The sequence below is a fragment of the Amblyraja radiata genome, chromosome 3, assembly GCF_010909765.2.
Source record: "Amblyraja radiata isolate CabotCenter1 chromosome 3, sAmbRad1.1.pri, whole genome shotgun sequence".
NCBI classification, from domain to species: domain Eukaryota; kingdom Metazoa; phylum Chordata; class Chondrichthyes; order Rajiformes; family Rajidae; genus Amblyraja; species Amblyraja radiata.
Window position 1 is genome coordinate 66037899 of NC_045958.1, and position 23411 is coordinate 66061309.

At 40.8% G+C, this 23411-nt stretch overlaps 2 protein-coding genes across 5 annotated transcripts in view; one reads left to right on the plus strand and one right to left on the minus strand.

Annotated features, from left to right (window-relative positions):
- ric1 (RIC1 homolog, RAB6A GEF complex partner 1) overlaps window positions 1-7268 on the plus strand; it is a 131773-nt gene extending 124505 nt beyond the window's left edge. For 3 of the 4 annotated variants that reach the window (XM_033017956.1, XM_033017955.1, XM_033017957.1), the window contains exons 24-26: window positions 633-810; window positions 1326-1514; window positions 3640-7268. In XM_033017956.1, the coding sequence (XP_032873847.1) occupies window positions 633-810; window positions 1326-1514; window positions 3640-3934 (662 nt within the window). In that variant the 3' untranslated portion in view covers window positions 3935-7268. Of the gene's footprint in view, window positions 1-632; window positions 811-1325; window positions 1515-3624 lie in introns of all 4 variants that reach the window. The other variant, XM_033017958.1, reaches the window with a different exon arrangement.
- A 2241-nt stretch (window positions 7269-9509) lies between these two features.
- Window positions 9510-23411, minus strand: part of ermp1 (endoplasmic reticulum metallopeptidase 1) — a 43293-nt gene continuing 29391 nt past the window's right edge. The window contains exons 12-16 of the mRNA XM_033017959.1: window positions 23015-23167; window positions 16563-16762; window positions 15863-15978; window positions 13139-13302; window positions 9510-11059 (exon numbers count right to left, since the gene is read on the minus strand). Coding sequence (XP_032873850.1) covers window positions 10895-11059; window positions 13139-13302; window positions 15863-15978; window positions 16563-16762; window positions 23015-23167 — 798 coding nt within the window. The 3' untranslated portion in view covers window positions 9510-10894. The remainder of the gene's footprint in view (window positions 11060-13138; window positions 13303-15862; window positions 15979-16562; window positions 16763-23014; window positions 23168-23411) is intronic.

The window sequence follows — 23411 nt, forward strand, 5'->3', positions numbered from 1 at the left end:
GTTTTTAGCAATTTGTTCCACCTTCCTGAAACCTACCTCTGTGGGCAAGCTTTTAAAGATCTGCCCCCATCTGACCCTTTGGTTTGGCATCTGTTTTTTACATCTTATTATATTAACAACATCTTGCAAAATCTAAAGAACTTAGTTTCATTGCTTGTTGGCAAAACATTTACATTTATTCTGATGGAATGGTACTTGCTGCTGATTCTTTTGAGGACTGTGTTAAGTTGGATAATGCTCAGAAAGTAGCTGTTTAAAGCAATTCATACATCTTCATCTTTGGTGTTAACTTACAAATTTTTTTTTTTTGGAGCAAACATTTTAATTAGTACTGAATGTGAGGTTTATCAATGATTTTCATGGAACCATTTGTTCATATATTCTCTATCATTGTACCACATCCCAAACTTACCACAATCTATTTTGCAGGCTAGTTACAAAATCTTTATTTATTTTATCTCAAGCCAGAAGAGTTTAGTTTATGTGTGAAAGGAGAAAACACAGCTTACTGTTTCTCTGACGTGTACTTTTATTTTTCCAGTTCTATTTATTGGCATAAAGCTAATCTCTAGCTATGTCGTACAATTTTTAAAACAATCTTAATGCTGCATTATAATTTGATATCTCTATAGGTGATGAATGCAGCATTGGCTCAGCAACTGATCTCACAGAAACCAGTTCAATGGTAGATGGGGACTGGACTATGGTCGATGAACATTTTTCCACACTCAGTCTCACGCCATCTGAGCTGGAGTATATTTCAATGGAGCTGGCCAATAAAGGCCCTTGTAAGTCACAGGTTCAGTTAAGGTAAATAACCTGCTAACCTTGTTTTCCGTACGGGCCCAAAATCTGTCATTTAAAACTTTCTTATGAAAACATATCCCATGTGCAAGACTCAATTTTGCTCCGTGAGGCCCAGCACACTCAGCTGAAAATGAGGTTGCTGAAGTCACCTTTTTTTTGGTTTGCATATTCTCTCTGACTATGCGTATTTGCTTCAGGATACTGCAGTACTGCATCCCATAGGTTTCCTGCCAATTGTATCACGTAATTAATGGCAAACAGAATCAAAGTGAAACTGGTGGGCCTGTACGAGAGAGAATGAGTGTTGCTGCAGAGAAATGGGACAATGGGCTAAATCACAATGTAGATCCTTTATATTGGGGGGAAAAACACATTTTCTGTAGTTTAAAATATTATAAGTGTAACATTTATATTTTTTATAGTAACTTTAAAGTGAGACAATGTTATATGGGATTTTTTGCAAGTTTGCTTTTTGCAATCATCAGATTTGTCACACTACGACTGTTCCATTCCTTAAGGTATCTGCTCCACATCTTTATGGAAGCTGGCTGTTTGGAATGGTGTACAGTCACAGCACTCATCCTCCGAGATTCTGCAGTGATGGGTCAAATAATCAGTTCAATACAACGCTCCGAGATTTCCAACGATATTTTGCAGGGTATTAAAGACGGCATGCTTGCTGTGGATGGATGGGCTTCATCAGACTGGTAAGTAATGTTCTGTAAAGTCAGAGCATCTAGTTTTGGGTTTAAAAGATCAGCTAATTACAACTGGCTTTATTTTGATGTTTGTATAATTACAAGGTGAATATTTTGGTCATCTGAATTGAATTGAATAAATTTTATTGGCCAAGTATAAATACATACAAGGAAATTGCCTTGGTGCTCTGCTCACAAGTAACAACATGATATACAGTAGACAATTAAAAATAAAACATTACAATTTAAACATGTGAAGAATGAAATAAAATACCAGGGCAAAAGGAGGCTACAGATTTTTGGCTGTTGAGTAGAGCCACTGCTTGTGGAAAAAAATAATCTGTTTTTACGTCTGGCTGTGGCGGTTTTGACAGTCCAGAGTCGCCTTCCAGAGGGAAGTGCTTCAAAGAGTTTGTGGCCAGGGTGAGAGGGATCAGAGATGATCTTACCCGCTCGCTTCCTGGCCCTTGCAGTGTATAGTTCGTTGATGGGAGGGGGAGGGTGGGCGGTGGAAGTTGCAGCCAACAACCTTCTCGGCTGATCTAACGATGCGCTGCAGCCGCCAGGTGTCGTGCTTGGTGGCTGAGCCAAACCAGACCATGATGGAGAAGGTGAGGACAGACTATGATGGCAGTATGAAACTGGACCATCATTGCCTGTGGCGGATTGTGTTTCCTCAACTGCTGCAGGAAGTACATCCTCCGTTGGGCCTTTTTGACTGTGGAATCGATGGTGGCCTCCCATTTAAGGTCCCTGGAGATGATGGTTCCAAGGAACTTAAATGACTCCACAGATGTGACTGTGGTGTTGTTGATGGTGAGTGCGGGGAAGGGAGATGGAACTCTCCTAAAGTCTACTATCAATTCCACTGTCTTAAGAGCATTGAGCTCCAGGTTGTTGCGATGGCACCAGGACGGCAGCAGTTTCACTTCCTGTCTGTAGGCAGATTCCTCCCTATCCTTGATCAGTCCAAGCAGGGTTGTGTCATCTGCAAACTTGAGAAGCTTGACAGAGGAGTCTGTGGAGGTGCAGTACTACAGTATCCTGTAGTAATGAAAGAGTTCCAACGGCTATTTATTTTGTACTGTACCACATCCACCACTGTCTCAGTTGAAATCAGCTAAATTGAGGTTTGAATGAGTTGGAGTGGAGTGCCAGGCTGCACACTTACAGGAAGCTTTGGGGAAGGTGTAGAAGAGGACGAGCTAGGAGAGTTTGGACAAAATTGGATTGTTTGCTCTGGCACGTCGGTGATTGGGGGGGGGGGGGGGGGGAGAGAGAGACCTGATGGAGGCATAGATAGGGTAGATGGTCAGAGCTTTTTCACCAGGGTGGAAATGTCAAAGACTAGAGGGCATAGCTTTAAGAAACATTCAAGGAGATATGTGGGATAGGTTTTTTACAGTGAGTAGTGGGTGGCTGGAACACGCTGCTGGGGCTGGTAGTAGAGGCAGATACAATAGTGGCATTTAAGAGGCTATTAGATAGGCACGTGGATATGGTGGGATATAGATCACATGCAAGTAGAGACGATTAGTTAACATAGCATCATGATCGGCGCCGACATTCACTCTGTTTTTTATTAAACCTCTTGTCTGGAGTCCAGATGTTGAAATATTCGTACTTCCTTCTCAGTGCTGATCGTGGAGGGCAAATAAATGCAGCTGCTGTTCTCATTCACGCAAACTATTTTTGCAAGGCAGTTTCATGGTCAAATGAACAGTAACATATTTGGGAATGAAGCCAAAGTTACTGGGCCTAAAGAAAGGATTTGTGCATTTGCTCAATTAGGTCAAACACGACTAGCTGAAGAATCAAAATAAATTTGTGTACTTTTTACAATTTACAGACAACACCAATAGCATTTATTTTGAGAGATCACACAATATGACATTAGCCTTCCATGCTTCTTTTGATATCTCTGTAAATTGTTAGTAACCTTGAGATTATTTTAAAACTTGTAACAGTGTGGAAGGAATGTTAAGAGTGTCTGCACTCGTTTATTTACATGTTATGAACAGCTGAATATATATTCCATTGGGGGAAAAAAGACATATTGAAGGGGTAGCAGAATTCTGCTGCTGTTTCACACAGTATTCTTTCTTTATTTCCTATGCTGATTGAATGCGGCCAGCCCTGGATACAAGCCATTTCTGAATCGCATAAAGCCTCAGCTGCAAAAATTGAACACGGTCACGGAGGAGCAGATTCAGCCTGAAGCTTTTCAGCCTTCAAGTCGACTGAGCATATCAAAGGCAGTGGAGCCACCTAGTCCATGGTCAGAAGACAGTAGAAACACTGCGAGTCACGTTAATAGTAGCCAGAATGACAATGGTAGTGGCATCAGCAGGCAGGAAGATGATGGCCAGAGAGAGGAGGAAGAGGAACCACATGTGGATGAAGGGAGTTATGAGTGCTCTCTGTCGTGAATAGTTACTCTTCAGACAGCTGTAGTCCAAACTTTAAGAATGCAAATGAATCATTGGTGCCTTCCATCAGTGTTGTGCACATGTCTTGTGTGTTAAGGGGAAATTCCCTCTCACGTACAGAAGTGTACAGAGCCAGTTTGCAACAAAATGTCAGCCTTTGTTTCATAAAATCAAACTAGTGACATCTTGATCATTGAAATAGACTGCTGATGTACATAATCTCTGGTAAGGTAACTCCACTCCTGTGATTTTTGTAAATACAATTTTTATCATTCTGTGCTCCTGGGCATCATGCAATGAAAATATACATGAATTGTGCTAAGGACAATTGTATAAAAGTAACATCTTTCCAAAAGCTGTTTTCCATGCATTCATTGGAACTTGAGTCTGAAGCACCAGTGCCTTTGAAAAATGTGTTTTAATAATGCCTTGTTTTAGGCACAAGGTTGGTGTACTGTAACAGTGCTCACGGTTCAGATTCAAGTGTTCCAAATTATTTTTTTGTTATTCGTGGTCCGGAGAGCATCAAGAAATAGTACTGTACAAAACCGAAGCTGATTTGGGTTAAGGCTCAAATTTTAGGCACAGATTTATTCATTGGCACTCATGAAATATTGAATGAATGGCCATATTTTGTGATATGAATTGAAACAAAAGTTTTTGTCCACATTTTCTAAGAAATGTTCTAAGGCATCAGTGAGAAATGCAGTGATTGCAGGAAAATTAGTTCTACAAAATTTATTAAGTTTCTTTGTAGCACTCCACTTTAATTAATTTGGTAGCTTTAAGGATAACCAAGACATGTGATTTGTGAAAGATTACTTGCTTCCATGTAAAAATCTGAAGGATGAAACCATCAATCTAGTTAAAGAGCTTATTATTGTAAAGCAAATTTTAAAAGACAGTGTTAAGTACATTTGAAAGTGGACCCTGATTCTCCATTGTATTTGTTTTGCTTCCTGGCACTCAACCCTTAAATGACTCAAAATGTAGACATTTATTCCCTCAAGTATTTCATTTTCACTTTATTTAGATCAAATGTATTACCACAGCTTTTGGTCATGAGTATCTCATTGAAATTGGTAATTAAATTGAACTTCTGGCCATAATTCTCCATTGGTTACCACGTGATTTAGCCCCAACTATAATTATAGTGGTCTGGAACCACTCAGTAATTAAGCTCTTAAAGAAATGGTTAAAAGAGGTCAGGAACTCTTTTCAAAATATCCGAGGTGATATAACCAACTGTACTCTCTGCTTGAACCCATTACCCCTGCAAAGTATGGGTTAGTACTACATAAGAACTAGGCATTGAAATGTTGGGATCTCTTCCCTCACCCCAGAACATCTGAATAGATTAATTGTTCATACCTGAAAGATTTGTAAAGTCAAGCACCTATTGGTAGCAGTTTAAAATACGCTCGTTCGTTCTATCTGTGCTGAATTACCTGCTGGCTGGCAAGATCTACAAATCATGCTGTTTGGTTCCACAATCACTGGATATTTCAATGCCACAAAATCACAGGTCATCAGCAAAACCCATTACCATTTTTGAAGTAAAAGACATGTGGGTGAGTTGTGAATGAGGCTCTATGTTAAACTTTGAAACCTGTGTTGGTGCTTAAGGAATTGATCTTCTGCCCTCAAGTATTTTATACAGAATTTTTTCTAAAATAAAGTGCATTTCAAATTTTGTTCAAAGCATAATCATTAACCAAACTGCTCATACATCTGTTTATATTGTATAGTGTTTGCGCATGTGTTGCATGAGCATTTGGCAGCTCAAACATTAAAATGTGATGCTGTTTGAATTTTGTACCCTGTTGTGAGATTTGCATTGTAAAATAAATACCATTGCTTTGTAGAAGGGAGGAGCTGGAAAATATCATTTATGAAAATTAGACTGTTTTAACAGGTTTGCGTTTAGAAATATCTTTATTTATTGCTTTCCCAAAAACTTAAGCTTTGTTCTAGATGCAAAAAGTATTTTTATGTAAATAAAATAAACCTATGTAATCATGGTTTTTTTTTAAATACTTGGTTAGATTCTAGCAAGGTGTAAAATATGAACAGTAACAAGCAACATTATTTTAATAGCTTTTAACAAAACTTGTCATAACTAAAGCTTGATTATGATATTGATCCACTGTCAAGGGAATAAACCCAGACACCAATTAATTTCCTACTCAGATCAAAGTGCTGCCAAGTATGGTCTTATGTAGTGGTACTATCTACATATCTTTTCCTTGCAACTCAATGCAGAAGTAAATGTACCTGAAGCAGTATTAAGAGAGCATATATTTGTTACTGTGCAATTTGAACAAAAAAATGCAACAGGTTGCTTATTTTGTACAACAATATTGAGTAGTATATTTTTATAGTTAAACTGAATTTAAATGAATTTTGATGTGGACCAAATTGGTAATCGTGCCCCAAATAATAATTAGTATATTAATTATAACTTTCAAAGATATGTTAGGCCTGTAGGATAATAATGGAAAGCTACAGAATTAATTAAAACGCAATATCTCCTTTAAAAGGGATTTTAACATTATTTTTGTTGAATGCTTGTTGGAATGGAGAGAATGAGTTGACACTGAATTAATATTGCACATGTACCATATAATAAGACTTAAGCTATTGTAATACAGCTAATATACACATGTGCATTATTTGGTAAACAGCCTCTATAATTGGCAGGGCTAAATTGAGGCCAGATTCTTAACTCAATTTGAAGTGTGCTTGGCTGCACATCCACACACGACAAGGTTAAGTATATTTTAGACAATCTTGTCTGTTTTGTGAGCAATTATGTTTTTTATGTGCGGTAGTAGCTTCATATTTAAATCTGCTTACTTTTAAAGTTTCACGAGTGTACTCAATTCAGTTTGCTGACGTGACCTTCAAATAATTTACCTTTTAACCTGTTAAAGCACCCCAGAGCAATTTGGAGCGCACTAAAATCTAGTTATTACTTATTTAGAAAAACTTTAAATTAAGCAGTAATGCTACTATTAAGACATTTTCATTCAGTCCCAAACGTGATTGGAAGTCATTTTTAGACATAAAGCTTTTAAATCAAAAAACAAAAATATCTGCCTGTAACTGACAACTATTAAATTCATAGATGAGATGGTTAACAGCTGCACAGTTGAGCATGGTCTGGTGTTTAACAAGTCCTCAATGCTATAGTAACATGGGCATAGAGTTCTTTCTGCAAGAATCATTGATGGAATGAATGGCAATTCTTCTCTGTTCTATTACTATCAAGATTATTTGCTTTTGTTTCCTGGCATATGTACAATTTTACAGCAATAAACATTTGATTACATAACTTTTGTTTAAAGCTTTATTGCATCATTGCATGTATGTGGCAGATATTTATGACAAAAATCATTAATCATTTTACTTCACAGGAAACAGTTCAGTTCCATCTTAAAACAAAAATTAGTGAAAAGATCAAACTGCAAAAATACTAACACAAACATGTGTCTTTCTCTGCATAAAGATGGTTCTGTCTAACTATTTTTCCTGTGCAGTCATGACTTGCTTTAAAAATTTTAGAATTCTCATCCTTTCAGTGTGTTTAGTTACTGATGCTGTCTGTGACTGAATTTGAATATACTGTGGTGGTTAACAGAATTGAAAGATTACATTGTAAACTGAGAAATCCCCATCAATTCTAATAACTTATTTACTGAATATATTTCAACAAAATAGAAATGTAAAATGTGTGCATAAGGCCTGTAGAGTTATTTTCACAATAACCAAGGGCAGTTTGGTTCCAGTTAGGATGCCAGGACACAGATACAGGGTTAGAGACGGCATTTGTAACCTGGCGGGGTTACACAAATTACGCCAGCATTGTGTGTCTATCTTTGGTTTAAACCAGCATCTGCAGTTCCAATTGCATAATTCAAACCCCATTTTCATTGTCCTGTAAAAGCCTGGAGACCTGTTGTTTTCAACAATCCAATAAATAGTATCATTTGAGGCGACTTGGTTAACCAGCTCTGTGCAAACTCAGATATTCACTGTCAATGATTCCACTAGAGTGCCCACCATAGTACTGCAGTATTAACAATTGCCCATAATTGAAGTACAACCAGCTGCTTAATTTGTCACAGAGCAGAAATGCCGCAAAAATAATAGCATCAGTAATCATGCAAGTTCAGCAGGTGCCACCCACCAAGTTGTTGAGACATAATGGAGATCCAACTCTGAGTTTCCTTTCAGATTGCCCCTCAATTTGTGATCCGAGAGTAACAATTTCTACTTCAACAATCACAACATTTACTGGACACTTGGACAGGTGCATGAATAGGAAAAGTTTGGAAGGATAAGGACCAGCTCAGTTAGGCAACATGGGTGGCTTGGGCCCCAAGGCTTCCATGCTGTATAGCTCTGGTTCCATTATAATCCTATTTCCTCTGCATCTTCTATAAAGCATCTTTCCTCCAACATGGCAGACTCAATGACTCTGCTCTTGTATTCCATACCAGTATTTCTAAAGAATACAATTCCACATGATCTGTTTAAATGTTTACAAATGCAAAGGGTTTGTGAATACAAGTATCACATTACAATTCAGTGGGCACTGTCATTTAATAATTGTTGTATGCATTGCCTTATTTTTTCCAAATTCGATCAAAAATAGTTTCTTAATACACAAGTCAGCAACAAAATTAAGAAATCCACAGAAAAACATGACATAATGCCTCACAAAACATCCAAATGAAAAGGGCCAATAAGGATAAGCTGATATTTCCTGTAAATAAAAGCATACAGGATAAAAGGAGCAATTTCAATTGGCTCCAATACACTTCTACAGTTCTTAGCCACATCATCTTCAGCAACAGTCCTTTGCTGGTTTAGATAACCTACACCAGTAATCTTAGTCTTATCAGCATCACTATCTGTACCGTCACTGGTTTCCGCTCTGCCAAAAATACAAACTTAAGTAATTAATAGATGCATTATAGCTTTGGTAACATTAAGCTAAGAAAAAATGTCAAGTCAGTCAGGAAAAATAAATTTCCAAATTTAAAGAAATTGCCAAAAAGAGATTCAGACCCAAGCAAACCACCATTGAGAAGCAAGAGTTTGAAAAAAAAACTTCTGGAAAAAGTATCTTATTGCAATGGAGCTTCATGTTAGATTAATTTTCATCCTTAACCCAATAACTTTTACGGATAAAGTATATTTCAGCTCTAACTAGTCCAAACATACAGTACTTCTCCGCACACTTCCAACCCAAACTTGAAACAAGAGCAGGTAAGAAAGCTGCATTGCATCATAAGCAGAAATGTTGCACACACATTTGTCATTAATAAAACTCTTTAAAATTCAACCAATCACATAGTGGTCTCGAAATCCACAATAGTACAAAATGAAAAACAGATACATACCAGTCAGGCTGCAAGAAATCTCGCATGCACTTTACTCTTTTTGTTGACCCAACAATTCCTTAAATCCTTCATGGTTCCATTCAACTTGAGCTCAAATGTTTTGATACCACAAAGTGTGGTCACAGCACGATCAATGCACACTAAATTGCAGTATTTAAAGATATGGGTTCTCTTCATTTTCAATATCTTTATTTTTTTAATATTCAATTACACCAGAGTATCCTGAATAATCAGTATCCAACCAATAATTAAATTAATTTTACTGTTTATACAGATTATCAAAATCAAGAAATATCAGCTCAAATTATTGCACGGCAGATCCAAAAACAAAAATCATAGCATAAAAGAAATTCATTTATATTAATCTAACACTAGATGTTTTTGTTCATGTATTTTTCCAGTTTTCTTTTCAATTGAGAAATCTAAAATTCATGCATTCCAGTGCAAACATAAATTTCAAGTTAGCAACTTCATTGCCTCCATTGTAAACTACTAAAATAACGCTTAGTTTAGAAAAGAGTGAACAGCAATATGTTATGTAACTCCGAGCAACATATTAGTCAAATGATATACAAATTAAACAAATTGGTTCATTTGGTTTTAAAATAATTGTTAAACCTTTAACAAACTCAATATGGTTCCATGCCATAAATGGATCCATGCATACTAGCTGCCTAATATTGAGAATATTTATTCTGATGGAACACTTGTTCGATTGCAACTAGTGAACTACCCGCACCCCTCGTCCCAAATGTGCACGGCACCAGAAGAGTGTATTTTGAGAATCTGCTCAAGCATCATATTTTAAATGCCATGAGCATGAACAGGTAGCACGTGTTCATGATCCAAATATTTAATATCTTCAGCAGTCTCCCTTATTCCTGTGAACACTTCCGAGTTAAGTTGTCTGAAAATTGAGGGAAAAACTAATGTCTTTGAAAACAAATTGAGTGCATTTATTCTATAGGCTCATATTTTATGAATCTTTCTGTAACTTTGAAATTCAAAGGTTAATGGCTTAGTTATTTCACAGTAATATTGCTACACCTCATCCATTAACCCATTAATTTTAATAGTTTGGTTCATAGGCATTAATTAAGTTACACATAAACCAAGGACACGCAGTTAACAAGAAAAAAAAATTATCTTTACACTCATACATCTCAAGTCTTTTTCCTAAAAATCAACCTTCACATGTGACTTCTTACAACCAATTTGAATTTGAGAGGCCAACTATAGGAAAAATACATGCTGGTTCTCTGAGGCATAGGCAATGAACACAATACAGCCACCATCAAAAGTACTTATCAAATGAGTCAAGTGATTTCCCCCCCCCACAAAATTGAGGTCAGGAAGATCCCAGCAACAGCTTGAAGTTTCACTTATTTCAATCTTTCCTTAATTCCAAAATATTTGTCATCAAATTTAATAATCATTGACATATGGTCCCTTGTTTTAGATATTTCTCTGCCCTTACAGGGAAGCTGCAGCAGTAAGGAATATACCACAAGTATATTCTCAATCTCTTACCCCGATTTGCCATTCTAGACATTCAGAAGACAAACGAGTTGTAAGTACTGCACCAGCTTGATGTAAAGCACCATTCTGGAAACCTCTCTTCCAGAGCAATCAATTCTCTTGTCCTTTGTTCTTCTCCAAATAAATAATGAGAAGCTACAGCAATAATAACCTTCTCTTTAGGTGTCGGGTCAAGAGTCTGGAAAATAAAAATGTAAAGGAAATTTAAAGGATATTAATAGAGGCTGTGAAATTTTTCAATCATGGCTGACCAAAACAATAAAAATAAATTCAACATGAAACTCTAGAACCTCAGGTTCAGAGCACGAGTCAAGCTGTGCACCATTTAGCCCCTCACGCCTAGTTCCAAAAAAGTACAAGTCCTCTTTCCCCACCCCCAAACCAGCTGTGGAGTAAATCTTTGATTGACTTCAAACATAGTCCTTACTCGGGTGGGATGAGCAGAACTCGTATTGGTGTAGGTGCAATTAAATGATGCCTTTGCACAACTGTAATGTGTCTGCTACCACTGCCACATCTCCAACCCCAAACTAGCTTTCCAGACACAGGCCAGCTTGTCACAGGCATTCTTATTACTTTCTGCTGTTGCCCACAGCAGTGATTTTAAGCATACACATTAGGAGCAGGAATCAGCCATTCAGACCTTCTCGCAAGCCTCACCATTTAGTATGGTCATGGCCCCATCTAACCATGATAGCCTTTCACCCTTTTCTTAGTGTCTGGCCACTGCTTTACAAAAACAATACAAAGACACTGATTCCACTACCCTTAGAGGAAGAGAGTTCCAAAAATTATGACTGTCCACTGGACAATGTGATTTTTTCCCCCCCCCATAAATGTGTGGAAGGGCCTGTATCAGTGCTGCAAGATGATGATACTTTATCATCGCTTGTACCTAGGTACAGTAATATTCTGTTTTTACATACAAAGTACACAAAAGAGTCGCCATAAAGGAACTGACAAAGTTACAAAAGGTACCCATCCCTTCTTCGTCCTACCCACTGAGTCCCCTTAGGTTTTGAGGATGAAAAAACACAAGGAGGGTTTTATGAGATGAGCTTCGAGAGGGCATGAGGGGAAGCCAAAAAATAGTTTGTTTAAGGAAAGATGCAGGTTAAGAGGCTGGACTGGGGAGAGGCCTAGTTTGGCACAGTGGGGCAGGAGATGGGAAGCAAGATGCAGGGGCAGAAAACTGGATGGTCAGTATCCAAGATGTCCATAAGCTTCTTAGACAAGGCATGCGAAATGGGTTCTTGCTGCACAAATTAACTAAAAAAGGCAGGCATTATAATTACATGAATTGTAATTTGAATTGTAGGCGCAGCCTAAACATTGCAGAAAATTGTGGATGCAGACCATCACGCAAACCAAACAACCTTCCATTGACTTAATCTATACTTCCTGCTGCCTCGACAAGGCCACCAACATAATCAAGGAAGAGTCGCCCCCCCCCCCCCCCCCCCCCCCCCGGATACTCCCTCTTCTCCCCTCCCCCATCACGCAAGAGGTACAGAAGTGAGAAAATGCACACCACCAGATTCAGGGACAGTTTCTTCCCAGCTGTTGTCAGGCAACTGAACTCCCATCACCAACTAGAGCAGGGGAGAGCAGCCTGCGGCCCGTAACCCGAAATCACCCAGCCCGCAGCCTGGCGCCCCGGACAGCAGCGGCCGGGCGCCCTGAGCAGTAGCCCAAACATGAGGCTGCCTCACCCGCTGAGTTTCTCCAGCATTTTTATCTACCTTCTGTGAACACGTGATTTGATGCCTGCCATCCGGGGCGGGATGGGGACGGGATCCACGTGTACACGTGATAGATGTGGCCCGCCATCTGCTCAGACATGCGTCTCGGCCCCTATGCAGAACAAGGTTGCCGACCCCTGAACTAGAGAGTCGTCCTGACCTACCATCTACCTCATCGGAGACCCTCAAGACTATCTTTAAATCAGACATTACTGGACTTTATCTTGCACTAAAAGTTATTCCCTTTATCCTGTATCTGTGCACTATAGACGGCTTGATTGTAATCATGCATAGTCTTTCCACTTTCCCAGTCACCTCGGTACACGTGATAATAACATTCCCGTTTATATGAAAAACTCACTGGTTACTGTTCTCTATCTCTATCTCTATTCTCTATCTGAAATAATTCTGATCCAAAGACGCATCTTGGCTCATCCCAGTTAATGCAGTCAAATTAGCATCATTGCCTATACCACAAGTTAACGCAAGGTGGCGACTAGAACAAGTAGGTTTACCTGGATCTCCAACCAAAATTGCCAAGGGGGAGCCTGTAGTCCATGGGAATAGAAAAAGAAATAATCTCCATCACTGTTGTATAAAGAATTCCCATCCCCAACAGAGGTCATGGTGATGGATGAGCCTTCACGTGGTCGTATGTACAGTGTCATGTGACTGGGACCTACGCAAAGAGGAAAAATATAATGAGAGATGGAAAGTAGTCAAACTACTGAATATAATTGTTTCCTAAGTAAATTAATTGAACACAAGGCTCCCTCTTCAGAACTCTCCACTAGCAACTTGCTTTTTGAACAAACAGACTGCAGTCGAACATCCTCAACAGCGATCACTCAGCACAACACTTAACTTATGTGCTAATGCTGGTTTATATCAAAGAGACACAAAATGCTGGAGTAACTCAGCGCGTCATGCTGCCTCACTGGAGAAAATGAATAGTAACGTTTCGGGCAGATTTCAGATCTGAAGAAGGGTTACGACCTGAAATTCACCTATTCATTTTCTCCAGAGATGCTGCCTGAGTTACTTGAGCATTTTGTGTCTATCTTCACAACACTTAATTTACCATTTTGAGCAGTGAAGGAAATATCAGAGATACAACCTAATTAAAGACAAAAGATGAATAAACATGGAAGCAGGCATGACTCAGGTTTGTTTTACGAAAGTAATGCAATGATGAGAGAGGAAGTTGATAAAATAAAGCTTTATATATATTCCTTAAAAATAATTGAACAACTATATCCTTAAATAAAAATGTAACATGCAGTTCAAACGTTAGCCATAAGGTAGTGGTGTTGAGCAGACTAAAATTGATGCAGTCAGGGAAGGCATACTTCACACAATATTTTACCAGAATAATTATATATAAATTTTTAAAAAATAACAATATCCAGTTAGTTTAGTTTAGAGATACAGCGCAGAAACAGGCCCTTCGGCCCACTGGGTCTGCACCAGCCAGAGATCCCCGCACATTAACATTATCCAACACACACACACACAACCATTGTTGTTATGTGAGCCAACAGATTGTTTCATGGAAAACAGTCACAGTTCAACTAATTCACAATATAAATATTACAGTCTAGTAACAATGTACACAGTGAAACCCAGAAGGTGACCAAGGGCAAATAGGGCAAGGTAAAACCAAACTTAAAAGTCAAGTAGACACAAGGAACAGGAGATGCTGGGATATTTTAAAAAAAAGATGAAGTGCTAGAGTAACTGTCTATTTGCATATATACTAGCATCTGCAGTGCTAGTATATATGAAATAATTCTGATCCAGAGTAATTTGGCAGGTCGGGCACCATCTCTGGAGGATATGGATAGGCAACATTTTGGGTTGGGACTCCTCTTCAGTGATCATGGCAGAACAATCCAAGGGGAGAGAGCTGAAGGAGTGGCAGGGCAGGAGAAAGCCTGGCAAGTGAGAGGTGGATACAGGAAAATAGGGTATTGATTGGCAGATGGTTAGACAATGACCAGAGTAAAAAAGACAAAAGTAGTGAGATAAGCAAAGAAAATGCGTGAAATATGAAGCCAGAGGAAGGAATACAGGCAGGAGATGGGATGGGGAGGAGGAGAAATTAGTGCATCCAATGGGGCAAAGGGAAAGGGGGGGAGGGGGGGGGGAGAATTCAACTGTTCATACTGTTGGGTTGTATGTTACTCAAGCAGAATGGTGCTGTTCTTCCAGTTTGTGTGTGACCTCACCCTGGCAATGGAGGCGGCCCAGGACAGAAAGGTCAGTATGGGAGTGGGAAGGGGAGTTTAAATGGTAGTGGTCTAGGGGTGGGTTTGAGGGGGTGTCAGAGTTGCCACCTGGGCTCAGCGTGGAGGTCAGTTCACCAGACTTCAATGTGTTTGATGCCAATATGTGTGTTACTGAGTGAGCAGGGATCAGTGCACTCAAAGAGGGCGAGATTGGAGTGGGTAAGTGGAGTAGAAAAGTCAAGTGTTGTGTCATGCCAGCAGTTGGAAATAAAAATGTCCAGAGAGGGGAGGGGAGGTTCATGAGGAGGGGGAATGTTGGGGACAGGAGAATGTGTCTTCACTGGGAGGAGAGGATTCCTTGCCAGAGGAAAAGGCACGGAGATGGCGGAAGAGCTCAAAATCATGATGGGCTGGGAACTAGTTAAGGCATGGGCAGTTAAAGCAGCAACTCTATCGCTGCGCCACCGTGCCGCCCTGAATTCTCCAATTTTACGTAAACAACCGAAAACTCCCCCCCCACCTCCTTCTTTTCCCTTTCTCGCTCTTGCAGCCCTTCCACCTATATTCCTTCCTCTGGCTTCACATTTCACGCCTCTTCACTGTTATTCCTTATCTCACTTCCTTTTGCCTTTGTCATCTCAGTACTTTGTCCAATGTTCTGCCTATAAATCCCCTTCCTGTCACCTGTATTCACCCAGGCTTTATTCTGCCTCCACCTCCCTTCCAGCTTCACTCACCCCCCCCCCCCCCCCCCCCCCACACCATTAAAAAAGTCTGAAGAAGGTTCCCGACACAAGAAAATCACCCATCCATGTTATGCAGAGATGCTGCCTGACTTGTCGAGCCAATCCAGCACAAATGTGTCTTTCTTATTTTTGTTGTTGCTGTTGATATTTTTTTTATTTATTGCAGAACTTGGAAGAACATGCAACTTGTAGTCCTGAGGCAACAGCTTATATATTTGTACAATAACTTTTATATGTACTTTGTGGAGAAAGTAAAAATTCATACCGTCCACCTCAATGGTCAAGTTCATATGCTGTGGAGACCGCTTATATTTGGAAATCAGCCTGAAATCAACAGGAGCCCTGGTTGGAAGCTCTGAAGCAGGGAGATACCAGTTTTTCCTAGAAGACCATAAAACCTAGTTAATAAACATGCTAAACAAAACCAAAAACAACTGACATTAACTAACTATGTTACCAGAAAAGGCTGTTACTACTCCAATGGTATTTTTGCCTGCTCTAGGAAAGGCAGACTAACTTCTGACTGCACGTGATAATATACAAAATTATGTGCGTTATAGATAGTGTAGACAGTCATAACCTTTTTTCCTAGGATTGAAATGTCAAAGACTAGGGGACATAACTTTAAGATTGGAAGTTTAAAAGAAGCGTGGGGAATGGTGGGTGTGCAGGCAGAAAAGATTACTTTATCTTGGCATCATGTTCAGGGCCTATTCTTGCAGCTATACTGTTTTATGTTCTAAAACACATTTGACCCTTGTAACATAGGGACAACAATCAGGGGAGGTTCCACCCCCCCCCCCCCCCCCACCCCACCACATCTTTCACATCAACCCAGGGTCAAGCACCTCATGAGGTGTCATTTTGGATAAATGGAGGGAAACACAGCAGCCAGTCCCCTTAAAAGTCAATGATTGTATGCAAGGAGAGGTGGCAACGAGATTAAATGAGAGTAAATTCCTTACCTGATAAAACCATGAACAGGCAAATACCAAGGAAATCCACAAAAAGGTGCATCCTCACATGGACTCCTCACTGTATCATTTATTTCAGGTATATATGGAGTAACATGAGACATTAGGGTGTAATCAAATCCATTAACCCATATGCCAGAATCTTTCTTGACTATTTCCCCATTAAGATCGTGAAACGTTCGTGTCGTATGCTGAAGTAGAGAGAGGAAGAGAAATTAACGCTTCTACCCTCTGCAATCTGCCCAAGGATATGTCACAATTCTCTGGTTTTCACATCAGTTACCATATTATGTCACAACTCAGATAAAGGTCAATTTTCACAAATTTCACCTTCTGCATCTCATCTTGTTGTCCAAATTAGAATCAGGTTGATAACATAAAATAGCGAGTTGCCAACAAATATTGTTACAAAGCAGATTTGTGGCAAGAGATGCGATACAAGGTGCATCTGGAGAGTAAACAAGTCAATTTACACAGATGGTACCATGCTTTAAGTGTCGCAATTATTTAACATTTCACACAACAAATGAAAATAGTTTTATAGTAATACTACACTTCAAACATTCAATTTAGATTGCCCAAAAGCAGTGGAGTTCATATCAGATCACCTTTTGAAATGAAGTCAATATTGCAATGTCGGAATTGTGGCCATCAATTTGAACTCAGCAAGCTTCCACAGGTAGCAGTGTGATAACAATCAAATCAGATCAATTTTAATTGCCCATTGAACTCATCACGATTATAAGCTCCCTCCAGCAACCTGACAATCCAACTTCAAGCAACCCCACACCCAGAATGAGAACAATTTACACTTTTGCAGCTCAAAACTACAAAAACAAATTGTTAAGAGAGTTTAAAAAAACCTCAATGCAATCTTGCTTTCCCTTTCTGCTATTTGTTTTTTTTCCCCAAAAGGATTAATCTCATTAGTTATATAGAAACCAGTTAATTGACATCAGATGTGTTGTTTTTGCTGAGCTCTTGCAGCAACAAGCAGCTGGAGGGTGCACTGGGCATGTACAAAATATACAACAGCACCACCTCACTCCTTCAATAAATTGAATTGTTAAAGTAATCAGACTTGTCATTTATTTAATTTTGAAGTTACATCCTAATGCTGCAGGCACAAAAGCTGATCTTCATCTAATACCTTTGAGAATACACAAAAATCATCTGCTGATGATGAAAATTTGAAATAAAGGAGGAAATGCTACAAACATCCAGCAGGTAGGGTAGCATGTGCAGAAAGAAAGAGTTAATGTTGCGAGATTGTTCCTTAGAACAGTCTTGATTATTCACTCTCACAGAGAGGAAAAAAAAGATGGCTATGTTTTGTCTTCATTGCTTGAAATTAATTTGATGGAGTTAAGCTGCCACTCATTATAGATCTTAATTCCATTCAGGGCTGGCAAAACAAAAACCGCTCTGATTGCTAGTGAGATGGTGAAAATTAAAATATATCCAGTAACATTCTGTTTTGTGCAGATCAGACAGGTGTTACTCATCTCCCAAGAACTCCATGAAGTAGAGAAGATTCCACGAATGCTCCCACCATGAGCCTCCACCCCAGTGCTGCTCAATTAATCCAAGACATTTGTTGCTTGTAATGCAAGGGTTAAAACAGGCTTTCCTGCTAAAATGGAGTTGTCTGCTGATATATAGTCCCCATGTCGGGCACACTTAGAAAATCAATTAGGTGCTTTGGACAATATTTGGGCTCACTCAGAAGATCCAGGAAATCATGAGGCCTCAGCTCACAGCCTCACGAATTGATAGTAGTAAAAAAAGAGACATCTGAGATTAGCTGAAGAAACAAGGAACTACAGATGCTGGTTTGCAAACAAAAGACACAAGTGCTGGGCCTCAACCTGAAATATTACTTATCTATGTCCTCCAGTGATGATGCCTGACCCTCTGAGTTACTCAAGCGTTTTATGTCTTTGTTTAAAAAAGATCATCAGAATCCTGATTCAATAAATTACCCCTAGACCTATCACTAAAGGGAATATCTAATTTTAAAAACATAGGGAAGATACTGTTGGAAGTAGCTGACACACTCACATGCTGACATATAAGCTTGCAAATATAGTTTAATGAATCATACAGGATAATCGATGATTGGAAATTCAAGGTTCAATTCCCACTAATAAGTACATTTTTGAGTTAATAATTTACCAATTCTCCCAAGATGAAATGTTATTAAAATTGTGTTTCATTACCCAATGTACAGAGTTATCAAGTCATGGAGCTGTGCAGCAGAGAAACAGGCTCTTTGGCTCACCTTGTCCACATTGACATGCTGGGTTAGTCCCATTTGCCTGCATTTGACCCATATCCTTCTGATCCATACATCTGTCCAAATGTCTTTTAAAAGTGCAATTTCTTACACTTCTGCAGCTTCAATAGACAATAGGTGCAGGAGTAAGCTATTCGGCCCTTCGAGCCAGCACCGCCATTCAATGTGATCATGGCTGATCATCCCCAATCAGAACCCCGTTCCCATATCCTCTGACTCCGCTATCTTTAAAAACCCTATCTAGCTCTCTCTTGAAAGTATAGTGAACCGGCCTCCACCGCCCTCTGAGGCAGAGAATTCCACAGACTCACAACTCTCTATGTGAATAAGTGTTTCCTCATCTCCGTTCGAAATGGCTTACCCCTTATTCCTAAACAGTGGCCCCTGGTTCTGGACTCCCCCAACATCGGGAACACGTTTCCTGCCTCTAGCGTGTCCAAACACTTAACAACCTTATATGTTTCAATAAGATTGCCTTTCATCCTTCTAAACTCCAGAGTGTACAAACCCAGCCGCTCCATTCTCAGCATATGACAGTCCCGCCATCCCGGGAATTAACCTTGTAAACCTACTCTGCACTCCCACAATAGCAATAATGTCCTTCCTCAAATTAGGGAACCAAAACTGCACACAATCCTCTGGCAGCTCATCCCAGGTATGGATTCATCCCAGGTAAGGACCTAAGATGGCACCTGCCTGTGGCAACATTTTGCCAGTAGCGCAACAGAACAGAATAAAATATAGTTTTTCACAGCTTACCTGGATCAAAGAAATGGCAGAAATCAGCGCTGGAACGGACAAGCTGCTAGTGCATCTAACGGCAATAGCGATATCGTGATCTCCAGCAGCTGTGGGCGCTGCCGTCTGTGAGCGATCCCTCGATCGCTGGAGAATACCTGACCCGGCTGAGGATCACAGGTACTGTACCTGGAAACATCGGGGTGACCTCCTGAGCCGACGGGCAGGATCTCCCAGGAGCAACGGAGCTGGAGCTGCCGACTGAGGGAATCCCCGTCCCAGAGCAGGTTCGCAGAAACAGCAGGTACAGTGAGCACAGTACCTGGAAACAAAGGGGAGGCCTCCATTGTGTCCGGAAACGTGGCCGACGGCCAGGATTTCAGGTCAGACTGAAACGCAGGGGATTTCGAACCCCTCTCCATACTATCCTACTGGCCAATGTACAATCCCTTGAAAATAAAGTGGAGGACTTAAGGGCAAGGCTGCTTTATCAAAGGGAGCTGAGGGAATGCTCTGTGTTCTGTTTCACAGACATGGCTCCCAGCTCCTCAGACTCAGCAGTCCAGCCTGAAGGTTTCTCCATCCATCGCATGGACCGTACACTGGCATCTGGGAAAGGGAGAGGAGGGGGGGGGGCGTCTGCCACATGGTCAACTCTGCGTGGTGCTCAGACGTGGCAGTCCTGTCCATCTCCTGCTCTCCACACCTGGAACACCTGGCTGTGAAGTGCCATCCCTTCTGCCTACGAAGGGAATTCACCTCCATCATCCTGATCGCTGTCTACATCCCACCCCAGGCAGACGTCCGTCTGGCACTGGAGGAGCTGCACGCCGTGGTCAACAAGCAGCAGACACCCTACCCCCATTGCTGGCGACTTCAACAAAGCCAACCTGAAGAAATCGCTCCCTAACTTCCACCAAGATGTCTGGGGTTGGGAGATTGCAACCTTCATGTGGTCCGCCCTGTTTCGACAAATGCAATCAACCTGGCGTGCACAATCAAGTAAGATCAAATAGAGCAAGTTGTCCTACAACTTTAGGCTGTGCACGCCATACGCAAAAATAAGACCAAGATGTCTCCTGCAGCACCAGAGGATCAAACACCCTCGACCATTGCTACATGACCATCAAAGACACCTATCGCTCTATCCCTCGCCCTCACTTTGGAAAATCTGACCATTGAGCGGTGCTGCTTCTTCCTGCATACAGGCAGCAACTGAAGAAAGCACCCCCAGGTTGTTGTTTATAGACGACAGCTCAGCGTTTAATACCATCATCCTTACCAAGCTGGTTACCAAGCTCACGGAACTGGGTCTCTGCGCATCCCTCTGCGGACTTCCTCATCCAGACCACAGTCTGCTCGAATTGGCGGACACACCTCATCCTCATCAACAATTAGCTCGGGAACACCTCAAGGTTGCATGCTCAGCCCCCTGCTCTACTCACTCTAAACCCATGACTGCGTTGCCGGACACAGTGTGAACTCCATCATCAGGTTCCCCGACGATACCACTGTTGTTGGACGAATCACAGGTGGGGACGAGTCAGAGTATAGAAGTGAGATCAACCGACTGACCAAATGGTGCCAGCACAATAATCTGGCTCTCAACATCAGTAAGACCAAGGAACTGATTGTGGACTTTGGTAAGGGAAGAGTCACATCAATGGTGGAGAGGGTCAAAAACTTCAAATTCCTGGGCGTGCATATTTCCGAAGATCTTTCCTCGACCTAGCACACCGATTATAAAGAAGGCACATCAGCGACTCTACTTCCTGAGAAGATTATGGAGATTTGGCATGTCGAACAGGATTCTCCCCCCCCCCCCCCCCCACCCCCCCCCCCCCCCACCCCCCACTAGTCTGAAGAAGGGTTTCGGCCCGAAACGTTGCCTATTTCCTTCGCTCCATAGATGCTGCTGCACCCGCTGAGTTTCTCCAGCATTTTTGTGTACCTTCTCCTAAACTTCTACTGGTGCACAGTAGAGAGCATTTTGACTGGCTGCATCGTGGCCTGGTTCAGCAACTTGAACGTCCAGAAGCGGAAAATACTACAAAAAGTTGTGACCAGTACATCACCGACTTTGACCTCCCCACCGTTGAAGGGATCTATTGTAGTCGCTGCCTCAAAAAGGCAGCCAAAATCATCAAAGACCCACACCATCCTGGCCACACACTCAACTCACCATTGCCATCAGGATAGGAAGAAGGTACAGGAGCCTGAAAACTGTAACTTCCAGGTTCAGGAACAGCTTCTTCCCTACAACCATCAGGCTATTAAACACAACAACGAATGAGCTCCGAGCTCTGAACTGCAAAAGACTATATTATTATTGCACTATATTTGTTATTTATTGAACTTTTTTTTTCCTCTTCCCCGTTATGTACTATGTTTACATATTCACATATTCTGTTGTGCTGCAGCAAGTAAGAATTTCATTGTCCCATCCGAGACATATAACAATAAAACACTCTCGACTTGATTATCCTCCGGGTGATAAGTTGCCTCTTAAATAGTTCCTCTCTCACCTTAAGCCTCTGCTCTCCAGTTTTAGAATCCTCTCCCCTGAGAAAAAGGCGAGGGTTCACATTATCCATGTCACTCATGATCTTGTAGACATCAATAAGGTCACCTTTCTGCGTCCCATGCACCAGTCTATCGAAACTCTCCCTATATCTCAAGCCTGCAAGCCTAGATAACATTCTGGTGAATCTCTTCAGCATCCTTTCCAACTTTCCAGTTCTGAATTTGTTGTTTCTACTTTGAATCTGTTACTTGTGTCTTCTCGAGGGACAATGATCACCTTCAGATCAGAGGCAGGAGGGTGCTTCAGATCCCGCACCGCATACTCAACCTCCTGATGTAACAAACTCCACATTCCAGCACCAGCACTGCAGATGTGCTCCACTGTTAATACAGCAGTAGTTTGTTTAGACCATATCTGCCCTTTCAGACGGTCACGTTTTTTTGGAAGAACATGAATGTTCTCTTACTTATTTATAGAACTACCATCCCTCCAACATTATTTCACCAGTATCCATCTATCACATGCTAGACTTTGCCCCACCCCTACCTCTCTTACAATTACTCCTCCATTACTGCAATCAATCAGAAGGGCCCAAACCCAAAACATATTCATGTCCCTCCAGAGATGCTGCCTGAGCTGCTGAGTTACACCTGCATTTTGTGTTTCTTTTGCAAATCTGCAGTTCCTTGTGACTACATTTTGCTTGTGACACTGATAGTGCAAGTGGTTATAATACAATATTCACTACACTTCAGAAATGCCTCTAACTGTGCTGGTACAATGTCCTAAATTGCAAAAGGCATGTTGTGAAAAACAAGTCACCCTTACTTTGGGGCTTTCACTAGAACTGGCAAATTCTGCGGACATAATATGAGGAGCTCTTACCTGCAGGAAGATTCGCTTGGGGTGGGGAGTAGCAGGATCGGCCGAATACGGGAAAAATACTCCACTGAACACAAGGGTGGCAGAACCCAGGAACACAATCCCCAAACTAAGCAGAGTCCACTTAGTGCTGCGGCACAGGTAAACCAGGCTCACCTGAAAAAGGAAACAGAAGAATATCTGTGCCAAGGATGCAGGGCTTGTCAGGATTAAAATGGAGGATCTGCACAAATACTCTCTTTTTTTTAATTATTTATTAGATGTACAACATGTACAAAAATAGAACCAACGGCATATAAAATTATAGTTATTATACAGCTTCAATTTTAACTTTTTAGCTATAGTTGGAAGAAAAGAAAGGAGAAAAAGCAAGAAAGAGAAAAAGTGAAATGTGCAAAGA